The sequence below is a fragment of the Orbicella faveolata genome, unplaced genomic scaffold, assembly GCF_042242905.1.
Source record: "Orbicella faveolata isolate gen_17 unplaced genomic scaffold, um_ofav_v1 contig_24, whole genome shotgun sequence".
NCBI lineage: Eukaryota > Metazoa > Cnidaria > Anthozoa > Scleractinia > Merulinidae > Orbicella > Orbicella faveolata.
In genome coordinates, this window is record NW_028301552.1 from 3,410,001 (window position 1) to 3,430,000 (window position 20,000).

At 40.8% G+C, this 20,000-nt stretch overlaps 3 protein-coding genes across 4 annotated transcripts in view; 1 reads left to right on the plus strand and 2 right to left on the minus strand.

Moving 5' to 3' along the window:
- The window catches only part of LOC149109992 (uncharacterized), a 3,446-nt gene extending 2,334 nt beyond the window's left edge, over positions 1–1,112 (minus strand). Inside the window, exon 1 of the mRNA XM_089292915.1 lies at positions 1–1,112. This exon is cut by the window's left edge and continues 2,334 nt beyond it. Coding sequence (XP_089149041.1) covers positions 1–916 — 916 coding nt within the window. The 5' untranslated portion in view covers positions 917–1,112.
- Positions 1,113–3,607: 2,495 nt separating this feature from the next.
- Positions 3,608–8,111, minus strand: LOC149109993 (uncharacterized). Of its 2 annotated transcripts, none has more exons than XM_089291634.1 (2): positions 7,962–8,111; positions 3,608–4,453 (listed from the first exon to the last, which is right to left on the minus strand). In XM_089291634.1, exon 2 carries the CDS (start codon positions 4,363–4,365, stop codon positions 3,985–3,987), a length of 381 nt encoding a protein of 126 aa, XP_089147760.1. In that variant the 5' UTR covers positions 4,366–4,453; positions 7,962–8,111; the 3' UTR covers positions 3,608–3,984. The 2 variants fall into 2 exon arrangements, with proteins under 2 accessions (XP_089147760.1, XP_089147759.1); XM_089291633.1 differs by having other exon boundaries at positions 7,953–8,111.
- Positions 8,112–10,299: 2,188 nt separating this feature from the next.
- On the plus strand, positions 10,300–16,062 carry LOC110042519 (uncharacterized). The gene is made up of 7 exons (XM_020747901.2): positions 10,300–10,350; positions 10,735–10,803; positions 11,717–11,811; positions 12,318–12,400; positions 13,065–13,385; positions 13,996–14,763; positions 15,611–16,062. Exons 1-7 carry the CDS (start codon positions 10,300–10,302, stop codon positions 16,060–16,062), a joined length of 1,839 nt encoding a protein of 612 aa, XP_020603560.2.
- The last annotated feature ends 3,938 nt before the right edge of the window (positions 16,063–20,000 follow it).

Sequence of the window (20,000 nt, forward strand, 5' to 3'; positions counted from 1 at the left end):
ACATTCTGACATTTTCAGTCTCCTTTCCGTTGTGTTCTGCGCAATTTTTTCTTCCCCACCTAACAAGAGCATTTTCTTTAACGCGCCATGGACCACTGTTAACTCCCCCAAACTGGGGTATAGTGTTTGTATATGTGAAGGTGGCTAATATCCTGGCCTTGTCCCCTCTGCCGTATTGTGCTGCTATCAAGTGACCTCTATGTATAGAAGTTTTCAGTGGTTTTTCTGCACTTTTGACTACCTCTTTCTTGGCATCTGCTTTCTTGGCATCTGCTTTCTTGGCCGCTGCTTTCTTGTCCATAGGACCTTTAACTGTTAAGACACTGGGGCATAACTGGTATGGTTTCACAGCTTTACCAGGATTCAACGCCTTGTACCAATCAGAATCAATCAAAGCAGGACCTGTGTTTGGAAAGTGCTGATAACATATCTGAACATTGGAAGAACCTTCATAGTCAGAATTCTTTGCTTGAAAATGGGGAGCAGGAAACGAACTCTGTTTAAATTCTTCTTTGGGGCGCTGGTATGAAGCTTTCAACTGTCGCTTATCCATCATAGTAGCCGAGTACAGTGGTATTCTGTTTTCACAGTCGTACAGAATAGCCACCACACCATCGTTACACAGATACGCCAAGTTTTGTTTGTCTCTTGCGATAAATCTGCCAAACTGTTCAACACCAGTTGGAGAGTATCCAGTCAACTTGTAGTCTAAGCGAGGAACAGGGTCTCTTTGTGCGTTACAGGTTCCCATGATATTGCACTCACACCCCGCAAAATTACCGATAGGGCATATATACCCTCTTGCGTCCTCCAGTAAAAAACGCATCATTGCGAAGAAAAGAACCCGTCCGAAGAAGTTGGCCATGGTGTTATCGTCTTTGCGTATTTCTAAAAGAAAACTGAACAAAAGAATCATTGAATTACTTACCGATCTTCTCAGTGCGGTATATTGCACGTTCTTGTGCAAATTGCCGCCACGAATAAAATCTAAACTTGAAGCAAACCTTTCAAATCTTGCAGTTATCAAATCTTTTGTGTTTTTGCAGGTTTTGATGGAAGTAACTATAACTCTTTCCGGTAAAGGATGAACTCCAATTTCACTGGTTAATTCTTCATTTCGTACGCTTCAAGCACACACCCAAGGCTACTGAAATGTAAGTCCTTTAAACACAAAAATAAAACTCTTAACTGTTCAACTGGCGTAAATAATGACACCTAGCAGTGGTCTGTAAGAGGCTGCTTGAGTAAATAATGTGAGTGCTTCATTGTTTAAGTCGAACCATTTGCATAGTCCAGAACATACGATGAGGAATACGAGAGCATACCTTAAGAAAATATATTTCAGTTTATTTCTTTGTTCTTGTTTTGTTTTCTAAACCATGCAATCGGAGGATGTTGTTCCTATGTTATCCTTCGAAATAATGCGGACATGTAGCTGCGGTCTGTAAGAGGCTGCTTGAGGTGAATAATGTAAGTATTCCATCGTTTGAGTCGAGAGATTGACATTCCATTCCTGACAAAGGTGACTGAAGTGTTTACCTTTGCATGCATACCAGTTGGAGGCCAAAAGATTTTATTTAAGTTAGAATATCTCGTTAGTTTGAGGTTCAAACCCCATTCAAAGCTACCTGTTGATAAAAGACTTGAAGACGGAATAAACAACTTTAACCAAGCCAGTTCCGCCACACGCTTGAACTTTTGTAATTAATGAGGGGACACAAGAAAACAAATAAAAATCATCCGTTCTGTCAAGGAAGTCATTACCTATATTTTCAAATAGAAATTTGTTAAATTTTTTCAATCACTAGAAAGAGCAGGGCAAGGCCCCTTTTAATATACAAGGTGCCAAATTCTGATATCTTCTAACGCCGAACTTTACATTGGTATATTATTTCTATGACTCAAATTGGCTTAAATGCTTTAAGGAAGGTATTGTAAACCGTTTTTTGCTTGAGTAACGTTGAACCATTGATTGTGACCAGTCTTACCAGTTTACGCTATGTCCTTTGGTGATGGACTATATTTATTATTCCAGAATTGCACTAACAATTAGAGAGAATTCCAACTTGAAGACGATTTTTCGACTGGTCCGTAAGAATTGAGTCGTTATGCGAATGATAATCGTCAGCGCACTGCCGACATTTTGATACAGTGTGTAATGCGGCTGGTGAGTGTAAAAGTCAGAAAGAGCTTTGGTTCAGTTAAAACTGCTTAATATCGTTACTTACTTTACGTACACAACAGAAGTGCTTTGCTCAAACCCGCCACCGTGGATTGACGTCGGCAAGAACTCGGACTTCCAAACAGTCGCAGAACGCTATGCAGTGGCTTGAAATGTGAGCAGTTGTTTTGACTGACTTTGATATATTGGTCTTCTGTTGATCTTTTGTTCGCTGTGATAAGTGTTTTCATAACTACTCTGAATAATGACAAAAAACAAGTCAATTAAGACTGATACATATATTAGCGAGTACAGCGTTTCACTTACCATCTAGAACGGTCGCATTTTGTTCCAAACTTTTCTTTACGCATCGCAACGAATCAGGCTTTCCCAAAAGGTAAAACACTCCTTTTTCAATCTTTTTTTTAGTTTTGAGCAGATCAGAACCGATCCTGATTTTTCTGCTAATTTGTGTATCGTGAATATTGATATTCATCTTAGTCGAACGCAGTCCAATAATGTAAGAGTACTAGTTTTAGTTGTAAACAGATCATGGTTTGTAAGTTCCACGACGCCAAAGACAGTGATCCTGTTTGGAAGACGTGTTGTGTACAAACCAGGATTTTTCTGACATATGATAATAATATTTAAGGTTGCTTAGTCGAAAGATTAAAAAGCCGTGGACTTAAGGCGGGGGTGCACATGAATTTAAGTGAAATTTAAGGAAGTTTAAAGAGGGATTAAAAGGGAAAAAAAAAAGGTTTTGGAACACCACCAGACAGTTGACTACCCCCAAAAGGGCACCCCGGGTTGGTAGGTAACTGTTTGCTGTACGTCTACCAATTTTTAACTTCAAATTCTAATTCTAAAACAATATCAAATGTTCAAAATTTCCTATTTTCATAAATTTTACTAATCCTGTGACAAAAACTATTTATTCCCAAATATACCAAAAAATCGCCAAAAAATTTACAAAACAGCCCAAAACGTAGCTACGTGAAATGAGTTGAGAGATTTTTGACTACTTGAAACGTGAACGAGATATTTGCATTCAAACCATAATACCCAGCAAAAATGCTTCCTTTATGTTAACCCCCGCCTTAAGGGCAAATGCACAGAAAAATTGGGCAAAACGCAAAAATCGCGGCCAGAAATATTTGTTAAGAGAACGTTAACCGCGATGTTTGAATTGCTAGATGCAGCATCTCGAGGATTTCAGTAATGATACCGAAACTTGACGACGACTTTAAACAAAGCTGCTGCCTCATTTGCGCAACATTTTGCAAAGTTGAAGTAGAATTGTAGTCAAGGTTTGCTCGGGATTTTTGAAAACGTCAGTCAAGGTCATAGCAAACAGTTATTCTTACGACGACGCTCACCCGGACGATTAAGCTTCGCCTATGGTAGTTACTTGTCTGACTTACCTTTGTACAAAGACAACAGAAGGACGATTGAATATGTTTTATTTACCCTTTTGTTTGTTTGCCTAAAATAAATTGAGCACTGTACACAATTGTGCTTCAAAACAAGTACAGCTTTGCTATTTAGAATACGTGACAATATTATACAATTCATGGTATCTTTGGGTAGTCTTTAAGCCACACAAGTCTCCGTACTTTTGGTCTTAATCACACGAGTTCCTCTTTACCAAGGCAAATAGTCTAACACAGTACCTGTTTTAAATTCTCAAGAATCGACTACTCCCATGTTGGCGTAATTAAAATAAAAATTGTTCAACCTTATATCCACACTCTACAAAAAAACGATACTTGAATCTGTGTATAACAGTAAAAAGCAGCTTTCTTAAATAAGTTCATTTAGCTTTACAAATGTGCCAGTTTCTCTTCGGGCACCAATATCCACTTTTGATTCAGTTCTCCGCTTACTTCGGCCAGATACGGATATGATGCCATTTCTGTTTTGTCCACAGTCATAACACTGTCATCTTTGTTTTTCATCAGATCATTTGTATATTGCCATGATTGCTGGTCAATACCAGTGGGAGGGTTAGCAACGCAATAGCTACCATCGAGATCTGCAACCAGACCCATTTTGCTGACAAGGCTGTTATTGGCTCCCCACTTCCACAGCTGATTGGCACCTCTGTACGCTGGGTACAATCTGAGGTAACCACCACATTGAAAGCCGTCAACTGTGACAACGAGATTGTTGAGTTGGCTTCGTATATAGAAGTATTTCGACATCTTACCAAATAGTTTATCGATGGGGCTCCAGATTTGGTCTCCTCTGTTAAGCGTTCAAACGTGCGACTTGGCCGTCACTGATTTATCACTAAAAACAAATCAAGATATGGGAGATAATAATAAAAAGAGGAAGGTATACTGCTGATCAATGTAATTGAAGCCCTTGTGATCATACCACATCACTCTTTCGTTATCAACATTTCAAGGGAGCTTTAACGCTTTTCAATCCCTCTATCGCTCGTGAAGTCACTAGAGGGTTGTTTAAATAGCAACAAATAAGATCTCAAAGAGGCTAAAAAACTGAATTTTGAAGATAAAAACAGTTAAATTTTGGTTGAGATGCCTGTTGAAATATGGTTTCCCAAAACAAGGTCACGTGACAAAGGAGAAATAAATTCAAGCCAAAGTATACCAAGGAACAAGGTTGGGGGAAGCACGTGCTGCACAGCAACGACATGTGAACCAACACAAATATAGCTCCTAACTTTAGGAAGTGTTTAACCGTGTCAGCTTTACTGCAGCGTTTTCGAGTCAGTTGCGGCGCTAGGAGTTTTCGGCTTACGATGGACATAAATTAACAGGCGCCTATGAATATGTTTTGAAGTTCTGGCTTCCATTAATCAGACGTTGTGCACTTTGCACAATCTTCAGATACTTATCGTGCTGTTTTATGGATTAATCAGGGAGAAAAAAAGGAATGTAAACGATTATAAAATTTTCGCATTGAAATCGTCAATATCTTTGGCTGCCATGAGGTGCTAGAATGTAGTTGGTGCATAGGCATCAATATTGATGCATGACCGGAATGGCGGAGCTCACATATCCCTAATGTGTTTGGGCTGCGTTGTGTGCTCATGATTTTGTTCACGAATGCGCGCTGCCACCACCCCGCAAGTGCCATCCGCCACTTCCACATTTCCCATAATACACTTTGTTTTCCGTGACCAAAATTTTGCTCGAGCTTTGTTTTCAATTTTTCTCGAGACCATTGAAAAAATGCTTATGCAAAATTTTTGCGGGGGCAAACAAAGTGTATCATGTGAATGTGGAAGTGGTGAATTCTCTAACCTGGAGCTCTTCTCTTTGACGGCTATAAGAGCTCTGAGCTGGGCAACTCTGCGCAAGCCTCCACATCTGACTGGTTATCATTTGAAAGAATGAAATATCGTCTACTTGGCAAACTAGGTACGCGCAAAAAGTTGCCTGAACTTACAGCGCGTGGGTTCCTCTTGTAAAGAAAACTTGCTTGGAAAAGAAATTACAAAGCAAGCATGAGTTAACCCCCCCCCCCCAAAAAAAAAAAAACTCTGTAAAGCCCATTGCGCTTTGTGCTGTTCCTGCAATTCTTCACAAAAGCAAAGCCATTTTGGCTTGGAACGTAACTCAGGCATGTGTTGTGAGACCCAATCAGCTAATTTTAGGAATTATCCAGACCTCTTCACGCCGGCAGACATGTGCAAAAGGGAACTACTCTGCGGTAGAGAATGTGTAGATGTCAATTTTTCACCCTTGCCCTTGTTTTGTAATGTAAATCAGTTGGAAGATGTTGTTCATATGTTATCAACGGAAATAATAGACTTTATTAGGCCAAGGAAAAGCACTATTAATCCAGGAACATTTGTTGAGAAAATGTCAACAACGACTTGCCATAATTGCTAGACGAACCATCTCAGGGATTTCGTTATGATACTGATACTTGCAGACGACTTTAAGCAAAGCCACACCATTTGCGCTACTTTTGCAAAGTTCAAGAAGGAATATAGTCAAGCTATTCTGTTGCTTTGTTTTAGGAGTCACCGAGACTTAAGTCCTTTGAACTCGAAAACAAAACACTTATCTGTTCAACAGGTGTAACTAAATCAGTTGGAAGATGTTGTTCCTATGTTATCAACGGGAATAATAGACTTTATTAGGCCAAGGAAAAACACTATTAATCCAGCAATATTTGTTAAGAAAACGTCAAAAACGACCTTCTATAATTGCTAGAAGAACCATCTCAGGGATTTCGTTATGATACCGATACTTGCAAGACGAATTTAAACAAAGCCAGACCATTTGCGCTACTTTTGCAAGGTTCAAGAAGGAATATAGTCAAGCTATTCTGTTGCGTTGGTTTAAGGCTACTGAAGCGTAAGTAGTTTGAACTCAAAAATAAAACTCTTAACTGTTCAACAGGCGTAAATAATGACACCTAGCAGCGGTCTGTAAGAGGCTGCTTGAGTAAATAATGTGAGTGCTTCATTGTTTGAATCGAACCATTTGCATAGTGCAGCACGTACGATGAGGAATACGAGAGCATACCTTAAGAAAATATATTTCAGTTTTATTTCTTTGTTCTTGTTTTGTTTTCTAAACCAATCGGACGATGTTGTTCCTATGTTATCCTTCGAAATAACAAACTTTATTAGGTCAAGGAAACGTACTATTAATCTAGAAATATTTGTTAAGAGAACGTCAACCACGATCTTTGAATTGCTAGATGAACCATCTCGAGGATTTCAGTAATACCGAAACTTGACGACGACTTTAAACAAAGCTGCTCCCTCATTTGTGCTACTTTTGCAAAGTTCAAGTAGAATTGTAATCAAGTTATTTATTGACTTGGTTAGGAGTCATTGAGACATAAGTCCCTTGAACTCGAAAACAAAACCCTTATCTGTTTAACAGGCGTAAATAATGTGGAGATGTAGCTGCGGTCTGCGGTCGACGTTTGAGTCGAAAATTCGACATTCCTTCCGACACGTACGTTGAGGAATACAAGAGCATACCTTAAGAAAGTATAGTTTATCTCTTACGTTTACGTTTGTTCCTTTAGGAATCGAGTGCGGAAGTCTTCTCCATTGCAGAGAATGATTTATAACGTATTCCTTTCCTAACAAAGGTGACTGAAGTGTTTACCTTTGCATGCATACCAGTTGGAGGCCAAAAGATTTTATTTAAGTTAGAATATCTCGTTAGTTTGAGGTTCAAACCCCATTCAAAGCTACCTGTTGATAAAAGACTTGAAGACGGAATAAACAACTTTAACCAAGCCAGTTCCGCCACACGCTTGAACTTTTGTAATTAATGAGGTGACACAAGAAAACAAATAAAAATCATCCGTTCTGTCAAGGAAGTCATTACCTATATTTTCAAATAGAAATTTGTTAAATTTTTTCAATCACTAGAAAGAGCAGGGCAAGGCCCCTTTTAATATACAAGGTGCCAAATTCTGATATCTTCTAACGCCGAACTTTACATTGGTATATTATTTCTATGACTCAAATTGGCTTAAATGCTTTAAGGAAGGTATTGTAAACCGTTTTTTGCTTGAGTAACGTTGAACCATTGATTGTGACCAGTCTTACCAGTTTACGCTATGTCCTTTGGTGATGGACTATATTTATTATTCCAGAATTGCACTAACAATTAGAGAGAATTCCAACTTGAAGACGATTTTTCGACTGGTCCGTAAGAATTGAGTCGTTATGCGAATGATAATCGTCAGCGCACTGCCGACATTTTGATACAGTGTGTAATGCGGCTGGTGAGTGTAAAAGTCAGAAAGAGCTTTGGTTCAGTTAAAACTGCTTAATATCGTTACTTACTTTACGTACACAACAGAAGTGCTTTGCTCAAACCCGCCACCGTGGATTGACGTCGGCAAGAACTCGGACTTCCAAACAGTCGCAGAACGCTATGCAGTGGCTTGAAATGTGAGCAGTTGTTTTGACTGACTTTGATATATTGGTCTTCTGTTGATCTTTTGTTCGCTGTGATAAGTGTTTTCATAACTACTCTGAATAATGACAAAAAACAAGTCAATTAAGACTGATACATATATTAGCGAGTACAGCGTTTCACTTACCATCTAGAACGGTCGCATTTTGTTCCAAACTTTTCTTTACGCATCGCAACGAATCAGGCTTTCCCAAAAGGTAAAAGACCCTTTTTTCAATCTTTTTTTAGTTTTGAGCAGATCAGAACCGATCCTGATTTTTCTGCCAATTTGTTTATCGTGAATATTAATCCATTAATTGCGTTCGACGAAGGAGATCGCGTGCAAATTTTGTTCAGATTGGGTGTGTGTAGTCTTGGCAAAGTGAATCGAGTGTTTTCTCTGTAAGAGACACCGAAATAGCCGTCCCGCCCGAAGATTCTTTTGCAGGGGCACCCTCGCGTGAATTCTCGCACGCCCATTAATCTTGATCTGATGTCATCTTAGTCGAACGCAGTCCAATAATGTAAGAGTACTAGTTTTAGTTGTAAACAGATCATGGTTTGTAAGTTCGACGATGCCAAAGACAGTGATCCTGTTACGAGGACGACGTCTTGTGTAGAAATCAAGACTTTTCTGACGTATGGTAATAATAGTTAAGGTTGCTTAATCGAGAGACTTAAAAAGCAGTGGACTTAAATATCGTATACAGTCAAACCTGTTTTAAGCGGACCTGTATTAAGCGGTCACCCTCTTTTTTCAGCGGTCAATCACCAAACCCCCGAAATGGTGATTGACCGCCCCTGGTGAATGGACTTTCCTTCCTTGGCGAATTTGCAACTGCACCAGAGTAGTTTTTGGATGGTTGTGATAACTTTCTAAACTGAACTCTGAACTTTTAAAGCAAAATGTCGTTCTTTAATCAAACGGTAATGATTACATATGTTCGTTTGAGAACTGTTTGGTCGCTGACGATGACGGATGTTCCGTCTAATCATGTCTGGTGGGTTAAATAAAATCGTTTCGTTTTCAAAGATTTCAAGCGAAAGGTTCCGCTCGGCGCATGCACATTAATCACAATCACATTGTATCCGATAACGTTAGATTAACATATAGAGAATACACCTTATGAAATCAGTTTCCAAAAGCTCGTCATATTGCTTACTTTGTGCGGGAAAACGTACGATAATAGAGAGAACTTTACATGTCTTGGAACAGACGCATTTTATATTTTGTCTCCACTTCACAACGAATGAACACACAGCTAACAGGCAAATAAGTTTAGGCTGGGGTGTCCACTACTTTGGACCAAAAAACCCCATGTACAAACATATCATACTAGTTAAGCAGGGGTCCACACTTTGGACCGAAAACCCCATATACAAACATATCATGCCAGTTAGGCTGGGGTGTTCGCTCCGTTGGACAAAAACCCCATAGAGAATCATATTATGTCAGTTGGGCCGGGTTGTCCACTACTTTGGACCAAAAAACCCCGGCAAATTACAACTATATCGTACCATTTGGGCTAGTAAACTAGAAAAATTACAAGTAAAGAACGCTAATACAGAAGAGGATAATAATAACGGAGCTGAGCAACCACTAACCATAGAAGTGCGATTAGAACGGAGACCAGAAAAAACCTGCCGTAAAAAACCCATTGCGAAAAGAAAGCAGGAAATCTGGGAAGGAACCATGGCACAAGCTCCTGCGATTGGTAGCCTTTCCTATGGAGGCTTTACAAAGTTAAAACTGTCGATAGTGTAGTAAAAATACCTGAAAAACGAAAATGAAACTTTAAACGGGGCTCTGAACAGAGTTGATTCAGAGGCCTAGATGACTATCACGTGCTACACTCCCCCTCATATACCCCTTTCGTTTTACCCATGATGCACCGGCCTGGAGCCCAGGCCGCGTTATGTCCCGTGCCGCCAAAATAGTTATTTCGGCCTTCTTCGCGAGCTCATTCGTCAGAAATAACATTTCCTGTTATGTCTTCCGCGATGACTCATCACTTTATAAGTTCCCCATTTTAGTCCATAGTCTTCAAACATTTGTGGCAAAAAAACAACAGCACATGTGCATTTGTTAAACTAATCCCTTAGAATCACGATCGTAAGAATTTTGAAAAACGCTTTAAAGTATTAGAAGTTTTAATTTTATTTCCATTTTACGTATGATATTTTAGCATTCATATCTTATTTTTTACGCAGCTTTGCTGGTACGTAACACCCGGCATGGAAGGCACGATCGAAGAAAACAATACCGACCTTAACTCAAGCGAAGAGGTGGGTTGAATTGTCAATGGAATTGTCCGCTCTCCTTCCTTCCTTCCTTCCTTCCATCCATCCATCCATCCTTCCCTACTACCTTCCTTCCTTCCTTCCTTCCTGCCTGCTTGCTTACCATCAGGCCTTCCTGCCTCTCCGCCTTGCCTGTGTGCCTCGGGTGCCTGCCTTCCTGCCTTCCACTCTCCCATCGTTCCTTCCACCCCGCCCGCCAGCCAGCATGCCGTCCGTTTGTCTATCCATCCTTAATGCTCTTCCCCTACCTACCTACCTTGTTGTCATAATTCCATGCATACATGAACCGTCAGTTTGGTTTGTTGGCTGTGTGTACGTCCTAAAGGTCAAGTAGTTTGTCAGGGATTAATTACGTTCAATGTTTTTCAGCACCCCTTGATGGAACCACATGTTGGTTCAGTTAGCCAAGGGTGGCGAAGTCCAAAAGAGCGGGCTGAGGTAACAATGTCGTTATTATCATCATCATAGTCGTTATTGTCATCATCATCAATATTGTCAGTAACCTCCGCCCCGAGTGGCGCACAGTGTAGAAACAACAGCCCCCCATTTTTCGCGGTTTTTTTTTTTTTTTTGCAAGTTTTGCAACCTGGCCTAAATCTCAATTTTAATACCAGTTCAAAAATGAATATCAATTCATGGCAATACTAGCTTTCACAGTCAAATGTGTCAGAATGGATGCTGTTCGACTAAGCTAGAAAACAGATAAAAGATCATGAAAGTTATTTGTCCAATTTTTAGTCATTTCGAATTGTAGCGGCCTGTCAAAAACAAAAACTATGCACAAATTCAAGCTTACGGTTTGGGTTGCTGTTGCAGAATTAATTAGACCAAACATAATTAAAAGGAGGGGGGGAATAAAATGAAATAAAAAATAATATGACTATAGACCTCCCTTTTTTGAAGAGGAGCAGCCGAGAAAAGATTGCATTAGTGTCTTTGTTCAATCATAGAAATGAACTGAGAATATAAACTTACGGTTCAGTAGAGGAGGCGCGGTGGCCTCGTGGTTAGTGCGCTCGTCCCCGGATCGAACGGTCCGGGTTCGAACCCTGGCCGGGGACATTGCGTTGTGTTCTTGGGCAAGACACTTTACTCTCACAGTGCCTCTCTCCACCCAGGAGTATAAATGGGTACCGGTGAATTGTTGGGGAAACCTAACAAATTGCAGGGGAGTGACCTGCGATGGGCTAGCATCCCATCCAGAGGGAGTAAAAATACTCCTAGCTGCTTCATGCTACAGAAATCGGGATAAGCTCCGGCAGCTATGGGCCAGTCGGCTCCAAGGCTTCACTTTCTTTTTTCAGTAATGGTAGTTCTGTTGTAGTAACAAACATTGTTTTTCTACATGCAGACGTACGTGAAAAATAACTGGAAGGCAGCCGTTATCGTGTCTGTATTAGTGGCAACTGTGAGCTCTCTGGTCACCTATCATTCATCGCAATCCGGGTGAGTTTGAAGGAGATCAATATTGCACTCGAAACAATATGCCAATAAAGCAAAAAATTGTGTTTAGCAGGTTAAATAAACTAACCACACACACACACTAATAAGCACGCACAATCACACTTTGTCGTTGTATCCACTGAGGCGCAAATTTGTTTATTTATTTGGTGATTGCCGATTAGCATGCAACTAAACGTACTTGAAAAGCAAAAAAAGTGACGTAGTTTAGGTTTGCAGATGTACAGTTTAGGCTGTGTTGCTATTGCTGTGCCAGTGGCATTGGAAACAATGTGTATTTAAATCAGAAGATATTTCATGAGGACCAATTTATTGCAAACGGTTTAATCCCGGGGTTTTAATCACTATTCGATGAAGGATTCGTCAAAGGCGATTGTAGTCCAGGTGGGCTTTCATTTGCTGGAATCACTGACTACTGCATGTCGTGTTGATCACGTAACTGTCTTATTTGGACTGGCCTCAGTGACGTTAACCAGTTATTTCTCTTTTAGATCCAAACCGCCACAAGTGGCTTCGTCTCACTTGCCCTCCTTCACAACAACCTTGCTCCAAGGAACTGAGCAATCCGACTATGGTAGGACAAGTTTTCCATTAACTTATCTGGGCTTCATTTAAACAAATGTCAGGCATAAATATCTCAAAATTGAAGACAACCAAAATACATGGCTAATTTGCATATTAATTTACAAACCGTGCAAATATTACTTTGTTTCGAGAAGCACTGTTTTCTCTTCCAAGAGACTGCTGTCTTTGTGATTTAAGTTAATTTCGAAAGGTGCAGAATGTATTTACAGTAACAAAAGCCCAGTCCTTAAACTTCACGAGTTTTTAACCATTGAAAACAACGAAAGCTGGATTTGGCCACATTTTAAGAGGATGGTGATCCTCATGCGAACTTCTAATTTGGAAAGATACAATCAGAAAACCAAAAAGTCGCTGCAAACCTATAGCTCCTTATGATTTATTGCAAAGTTTTTCACATGGTTATTAGTTTAATTTGAATATAACTGAGAATTCATTTTCATAAGAAAGAATGTAAATGAAGCCTTGCTTTGATAAAGAGGCTCAAAGCAACTCGAAATTTGGCCCTACTTCGCAAACCACTCGAGCCGTGTGCCTCTTTGATCTTTCGCAAATATGTAATGTTTACTCAGTCAAGAGCAATCTACTGATAACCTCGATCTGTTTCTAGATTCAACATAGCATTACATGGTACTTTTGTCCTTTCGAAATTCCAGGGATACGAATGGATCCACAGATCCGAGATTGCAGTAATGAAGGGCATTGGAAGATGACTTTTCCAGACCTAGACTACAGCTTGCTTGGTTATGATATTCTCTATGGGTATCCCTTGGCTAACGGACGCGATCCAGGGTTCAGACACCCCATTTTCAGGGCTGACTTCTCCAAAGCGAAACAAAGTTCAGATTGTCGCTATACATATCCTGAAGGCTTTATGGTAGTCCCAAGTGAATCTTGTGTGGTGTCGTTTCAGTCAAAATTGATTCGTAATAGACAACAGATGTCCGAGCACCTGAGATTTCAAGCTAGTGTTGAAGGTACATCAATTGTAACACAGGCCGTTCTCTGTGTCGTCACGCAACGTAGGGGCGTTGTGTGACAACACAGAGCAGCTGCCGGGATGCTTCAGGTATATCTTTAAAACTGAATTAGACTCTTCCAGCTTACCGTTTTAGTGATTTTGTCGCCGGGATAATTGTAAAACCTATACACTTTGTTTGGTGAACGCCACAAACACCGTTTTGGTTTGCTATGGCAGGAGCTAGCAAAACCAAACGGGGTCTGAACAATGGATTTGCACAAGAGGAGGGCGGGGGTAGAGGGAGAAGGCAATCTCTATCTTTATGCTTCCTGCTTCCGTTGCATCCAACATCCCACATCCCTCCCTTCTAGTAGTATACTCTACCCATCTGGTGCTTATGGAAGCCAAAGAGTGGTCGCTACTTTTAACTTGAATACGCAAGAGTCAGAGTGGTTCGATCTCTCTGACGACAAAGCAAAATATTAAACTGAACCATTCCCTTCAGTGCCCTGAACCAAACGTCCCAGTTACTGATTAGCCCAAAATCTGCACTCCACCCCCCTTCCCCTCCCCTCTCCGCACACACCTTCATTACTGTTATGGCATGATGTACTCTCTTTATTCAGGAAGCGGATGGGGGTTTGAGTTTTCTGCCAGCACCGAGTATAAGAAAGATACAGCTGAGATGTCATCGGGGGAATTCCTGATCGTCTTGTCACACGCTGAATGTCAAAATTACTACAGTATAATTGATTTCACGAATCCACCACCATTTGACCCTGGATTCCTTTCCTGGGCAAAAAAACTCGCCGTGCCGAAGACCAGTGACGAAGCTATCATGGAATTTGTTCAATATTACGGCACTCATTTTTTCAGTGACGTGACGTTCGGGGCAAAATTTGTCCAACACCACAAACTCAGTCAGAAGACCTATGAATCCTTAAAGACAAGTGAAATCAGCGTTGAAGCGCAAGCAAGCTACTCAGGACTCTTCAGTATTGGGGGTGGATTTTCTTTGGACAAAAAGCAAAGTGAGGCCGCATCAAACTTTTCAAAGTCCGTTGAGACGATCACATATACTGTGGGATCCACGCCACCAAGTAACGGAGATGCTTTGACTTGGGCAGCGTCCGTAGACCAGAACCCAGTCCCTATGCTCTATTCACTTTCGCCCATCGATGTTCTGTTCACTGAGCCGTTTACCAAGAGTCTGCCGCGTGACGTGAACTATACTGCAACAAGAGAAAACCTGAGAAATGTCTCACAAGTCTACTTTCACGCTCTAGCAAAAGCAGGATTGGTCCACTCTTCTGATCTTCGCTTTCATCTTCGGTCCGAAGGTGTGGACATCTTTGAAAAAGGTAGTCATGCTTTTGTTGCAAGTAATGTCACAGGTAGACCAAGTTCAAGATTGCGATGATGTGAGAGCTGATTTTAAAGTTTTTTTTTTTTTTTTTAAATCAAAATAAGTCTAAATTAGGTCTATTTAGTGTTCGTAACCTAAGATAGTTCATTCCTCATACGAAGACTACCAAATTCTCATCGGCAACCTGTAATTTTTACCGCTTGTACTTCAAAGTCTCGACTTGCCCCGTCGCAACGTAAACTTGGGCTACCTGTGGTAATGTTTGCATGAAAAAAAAAGACTGTTTATTTCACTGAAAACGAGGATAATATTTCTCAAGAGGATCAGGTTTAATTCTTTGTTTAGTTTAAGTTTCGCTCATCAGCCGCTATGGAGGGTTTGCCAAGACCTGAAATTAATTTCCCGTGAAAAGGGCACTTTGTAAGAAAGCCATACCATAGACCACTTTAATAACTGGCGGCCAATTATAAATTCTTTTGCAAGTATTAAAATTAGCCTTACTAACCTCATTTTGAAGTTGGTAATTCAAAAGAATTTTTTACTCTGAAACGAGGTTAGTAAAGCTAATTTAAATGTATACAAAAGAATTATAAATTGGCGGTCATTTATGAAAAGGGTCTATAGGGTTTTATTGATATCTTTGAGACCCGATATAATTTGATTATGTACAAAACAGTTATGAACTAAAATTTTAAAGAAAAGTTTCATAAAAAGAAAACTGTTACGCTCAATTCTATTTACTCACTCACTTTCTACCTCCGTCATACGCTCGCTTAATTTTTTTCGCCCCCTTGGAGGAATATAGCTGCTGTAGTAAGGGATACATAAAAGGTAGTCAGACCCTTTATTTACCGACATTTTGGTTGTCTTGACAGGCTACAAGTCCCTAAAAAACGTTGACAACTCCACTTGTCTCTCGTTTTGTCGTCAAGATGAAAATTGCGCATCTGTTGTGTACAGTCAACTTCATCCCCCGTTCAAGAATTCAAACTGCAGATTTTTCAACAACACTGCTAATCTCACCCTTGTGGATCCAGCGACCTTTAACCCACCCAGACGGTCAGTCTTAATTATCCCAGAGAGCGCGCAAAAAGGGTTTTACTTGCAAGCTGCCCTAATAGGAAAACCCTTTCTAGTAGATGACGCAAACACCTTAGAAGATTGTGACGACAATTGTTTCCACAAAGAGGCCAGCAGCCGCTTTTGCGATGCTTATACTTTCAATCTGACCTCAGTCGCCAGTGGTCGCTGCTCCCTGTACACAAAGAAAGACATAACAAGCATCGTGTACAGTCGCAGTGTAATACATGTAGTAACAAGATTGTAGTGGCACGAACACGGCGTGGAAAAGTGTTTTCAGGTCGGGTTTGAGGTACTGATTATTTGCTGATGTCTGTTTTTTCCACGTGTGTTTTTCCCATCGCTTTATAGGGCGATTTGATGAGCCTTATTAGAAACGGCCCATTAGAAAAGTGATGGTGGTGGTGGTGGTGGTGGTGTGTGTGTGTGTGTGTGTGTGTGTGTGTGTGGAACGGGGGGGGGGAGGGGGTGGTAGAGGTGGGGGTGGGGTGAAATCCCGCGCAGGCAATGGGGAAAAAAAGTCAGGCGACGTGAAAATCCTCCCCCGCCCTCTCCCCCTCCTCCTCCCCCTCCCCCTCCCCCCACCACTTTTGTAATAAACCGTTTCTAATCTTAAACCTTCAACTCCTAGATGTTACATTTAGAGCGACACTTACCTTTCGCAATCATAGCAAAGTTGTTATTTTTCTGCATTCTGTATATACCATATTTTAATGGATGTGTCTCTTTTAAAGTGTGGATAGTCGGTCATTCCAGGAATCCCGACGTTGTTAACAAATAGATTCCATTTGGCAGTGCGAGTGTACTCTGATAAGACTCGTTCTCACCATGTTTTGACGTCGCCCGTGAGTTATCGGGTACACACTGACAAATGGAATCTATTTGTTTTTATACATTTGTTTCGCTTTTTTTACTCATGACGTTATTTGTGTGTCTATACTTTAATCGCAAACTCGACTAGACCAATCAGAACGCGAGGTTTACACAGACTGTCATATAATAGCCAATCACACTTTCCCTAAATATCATGCATGAGAATAAGACACGAAAGCAACGGCTGCTGCGCATAGTTGCAAGTACCCCTGACCACCAGTCAGCTTTAGGAAATGAATTCAGAAACACGTACTAATAGGAATGTAATGGGGTAGGGGAAGGTGGTCTACACCATCCCGTAATCGTTTGACGTCGAATATTGTACTTCCTTTGATAAGGGACATTTTTGGCAGTTTCACGTTACGTTGCGCCGTGGTTAATTTTTATAATTCGTTAGGGTTGCCTTTGGACTGTGTAGGGAAAAGACATTAATTTTTAGTTTTTATCTATACTCAGTATTTATCCTTTTTTCCGCTTTTGTTGCCTTAGTGTTTGTTTTTTTGTTTGTTTGTTTGTTTGTTTGTTTTTAACCAAATAATTGGCTTACATAGTAGACATAAACACTGATACTCATTTCAAAGTGATTTGCAGTTCGTTTCGTACTCGTTTTTAGAGCGGTTTCACAATTGAGTATCGAAAATAAATTGCGTTTGCTTTGGTTTTGCGTTGGTTCTGTGATTGACCAAAAAAGTTGCGCCACTTTTTAACCAGTGAAAAGCAATACGAATACCACGCACAATTAGCTCGCGCGTTTTAATATTATTCTGCAATTTGCGCAAATCACATGTAATTGTTAAGCATTATGATTGGTTCGTTGGATTGCTTGCATCTGTTCTGATTGGTCAGAGTTATTACTGTGGTTTTCGTTTAACGACACTCAATTGAAAATCGCTCTAATTAAGACTACTCGTTTGCTTATTCACAAGCGTGCGCGGCGTAGCCGCCAGCGCGAAATCGGCGAAGCCGCGAGGCGAGAAAGTGAGCCTGCTCTGATCTCTGCAAATTTTTCATTTCCACCCCGGAAACCGCAGAAAAAATAAGCAAATTGTGAAAGTATGAACTTTGACAGCTCAGATTTCTCGGGAAAATTGTAAATCTTTTTCATAACAACATGCAGGCTCGATATCCGTTGTTGATAAAGTTTTGCCGAAAAAAACCGTCAGAGTTTATGTCTAGCAAGGACACATGCTTGATTCCAAGTAATTTTGCCTTGGCTGTCTGGTCTTTGATGATGCTGGTAAACGGGCAAACGCCCCGGGGGATATTCCCAGGAAAGTTGAGAAGGGGTGTGCGGCCCACTTCTTGAACTCCCTTACCTTATTTATGGTCAAAATCTGCGATATGACCTTTATAGCTGGCACAGTTGCCCTAAACATAAGTTATGAAGAGCTTTTGTTGACGGTCTTATTGATAATGATGAAAAAGTAGCTTTTTTTAAGAAACATACCCAATTCAAGACTAGAGTGCTAAAACCGTACCCTATTTAAGACCAACATGGCCAAAATCAATACCCTATTTATGACCAAAACGGCTAAAAAACCCGACCCTTTGGGGCCGCACATACCCATATAGCCCATATAAGTGAGTAACCTCCACCGGAGCCGGATATAAGGTATAACCGAATTCAAAGGACATTTTCTAACCCATTTTCGACTCATTGGAATCTAAAGCTAAAAGAAATTATGACAGTGCGACTACTTGATCCGGACGACTTGACGCGACCTTTTTCGTAAAAGCAACCGATAACGTTGAGAATACAAGCAAAGTTCTGCAACAAATTGGTAACCCAACAAAATGGAAACCCAACAAAAATGCACCATGTTGAGGTACTTTCAGAAAATCCCCGTGGGGAAGGTGCTCGCAGAAAAACTGGGCGGGGCTGTGCGGCCCGCTTTCCAAAACCGTTACCCCATTTATGACCAAAATCTGCAATATTCCCTACCCTATTTATGACCTGACCATAAATTCGAAATCCTATTTATGACCTGACCCTTAAATTAAAACCCTGTTTCAGACCTGCGTTACAACTAGTTCCCTAGTTCGGGCAATTGTTAAATTACCGTAAACATAATTTGTGAAGGGCTTTTGTTGATTTTATTTTCGAAAGAAGTGGCTTCTTCTTAAAAACATACCCATATCTAGGCTAGAGTGCAAAAACCATACCCTATTTATGACCAAAACGGCTGAAAAACCATACCCTTTGGGGCCACGCATACCTATATAGCCCATATAAAGGAGTGCCCCCACCCCCGTTTCGGCGCAAACGCCTTCGTGTTGTTTCGTTCCCCGCTTGCAATCACATACGTTTGTAATATCTAGCTCTTCCCATATGCAGTCGGCAACACGGCAAGTACGTCTTGATTCATTAACATGCTTTCAACTGCTATTTCCCGCTCCCTCTTTAGTTTGAAATTTAACCAGAAATAGACTGGAACTTTGTTAAAACATCAGTAGTACACGCACTCAACTCTTCCTCTGATTCCAAATTTTTTTATTGTGAGAACGTGCGGTAAATTACCAACTCCATGGGGATCTAATCGCTCCTCATCAAACATAATAGACAGAAAGTTTTCTCGCCTTTCTTGCTTCTCGACCAATGGTATTTCACTTCGCTCAGACAAAGCAGAAATAAAAAAAATTGTAGACATCAAGGCAGGCTCACTTTCTTAGCGCCTCTTCACCAGACTTCATCCCGCCGGATCGCTTTGCTCTTCGCCGCTCGTGCGCGTGACTCAAAGGTGAGCCTCCTCACAGGCTATTGTCTACCCATCCTCGGAGACCCAGGGGCTACTAACCGGAACGAAGCGATATTTTCGGGCGAGCGACATTTTCGGACGAAAGTTTACTTCAGGAGCTGAAGAGCCCATGCGAACTTACTCTTACCGAACCAGTTAAGTTCTAGACGTGGAGAAACTCCGTCCCGCTGATTGGCCAGAAAAATATTTTTCTGGCCAATCAGCGAGGAGGCCCAGCCGGGTAACTTTGTCGCCTTCTTACACGAAGTGGTTTTCTTCATCGATCGACCTGCTTGACCCGTACAACGGGAAGATTCTCGTGGAGAGTTTCAGAAAAAAAGATTCAACGAAGCCGAGGAAATCGAAAGCGGTAACATGGGAGCAGAGCTAGGAAGCTATACTCTTCCGTCAATTTTCTCGGCGAATTTATCGCAGGTATATCTTAAATTTTTATAGCTAATGTACGCAGTTTCTACATTGTTGTTTTTGGTTGCGAGGAAAGCTAGTCGAGTGCACAAGCTTACTTACTATTTCTCCTCGATCGTTGAACAACACGATCTTAAATGTCCAGTTGTGG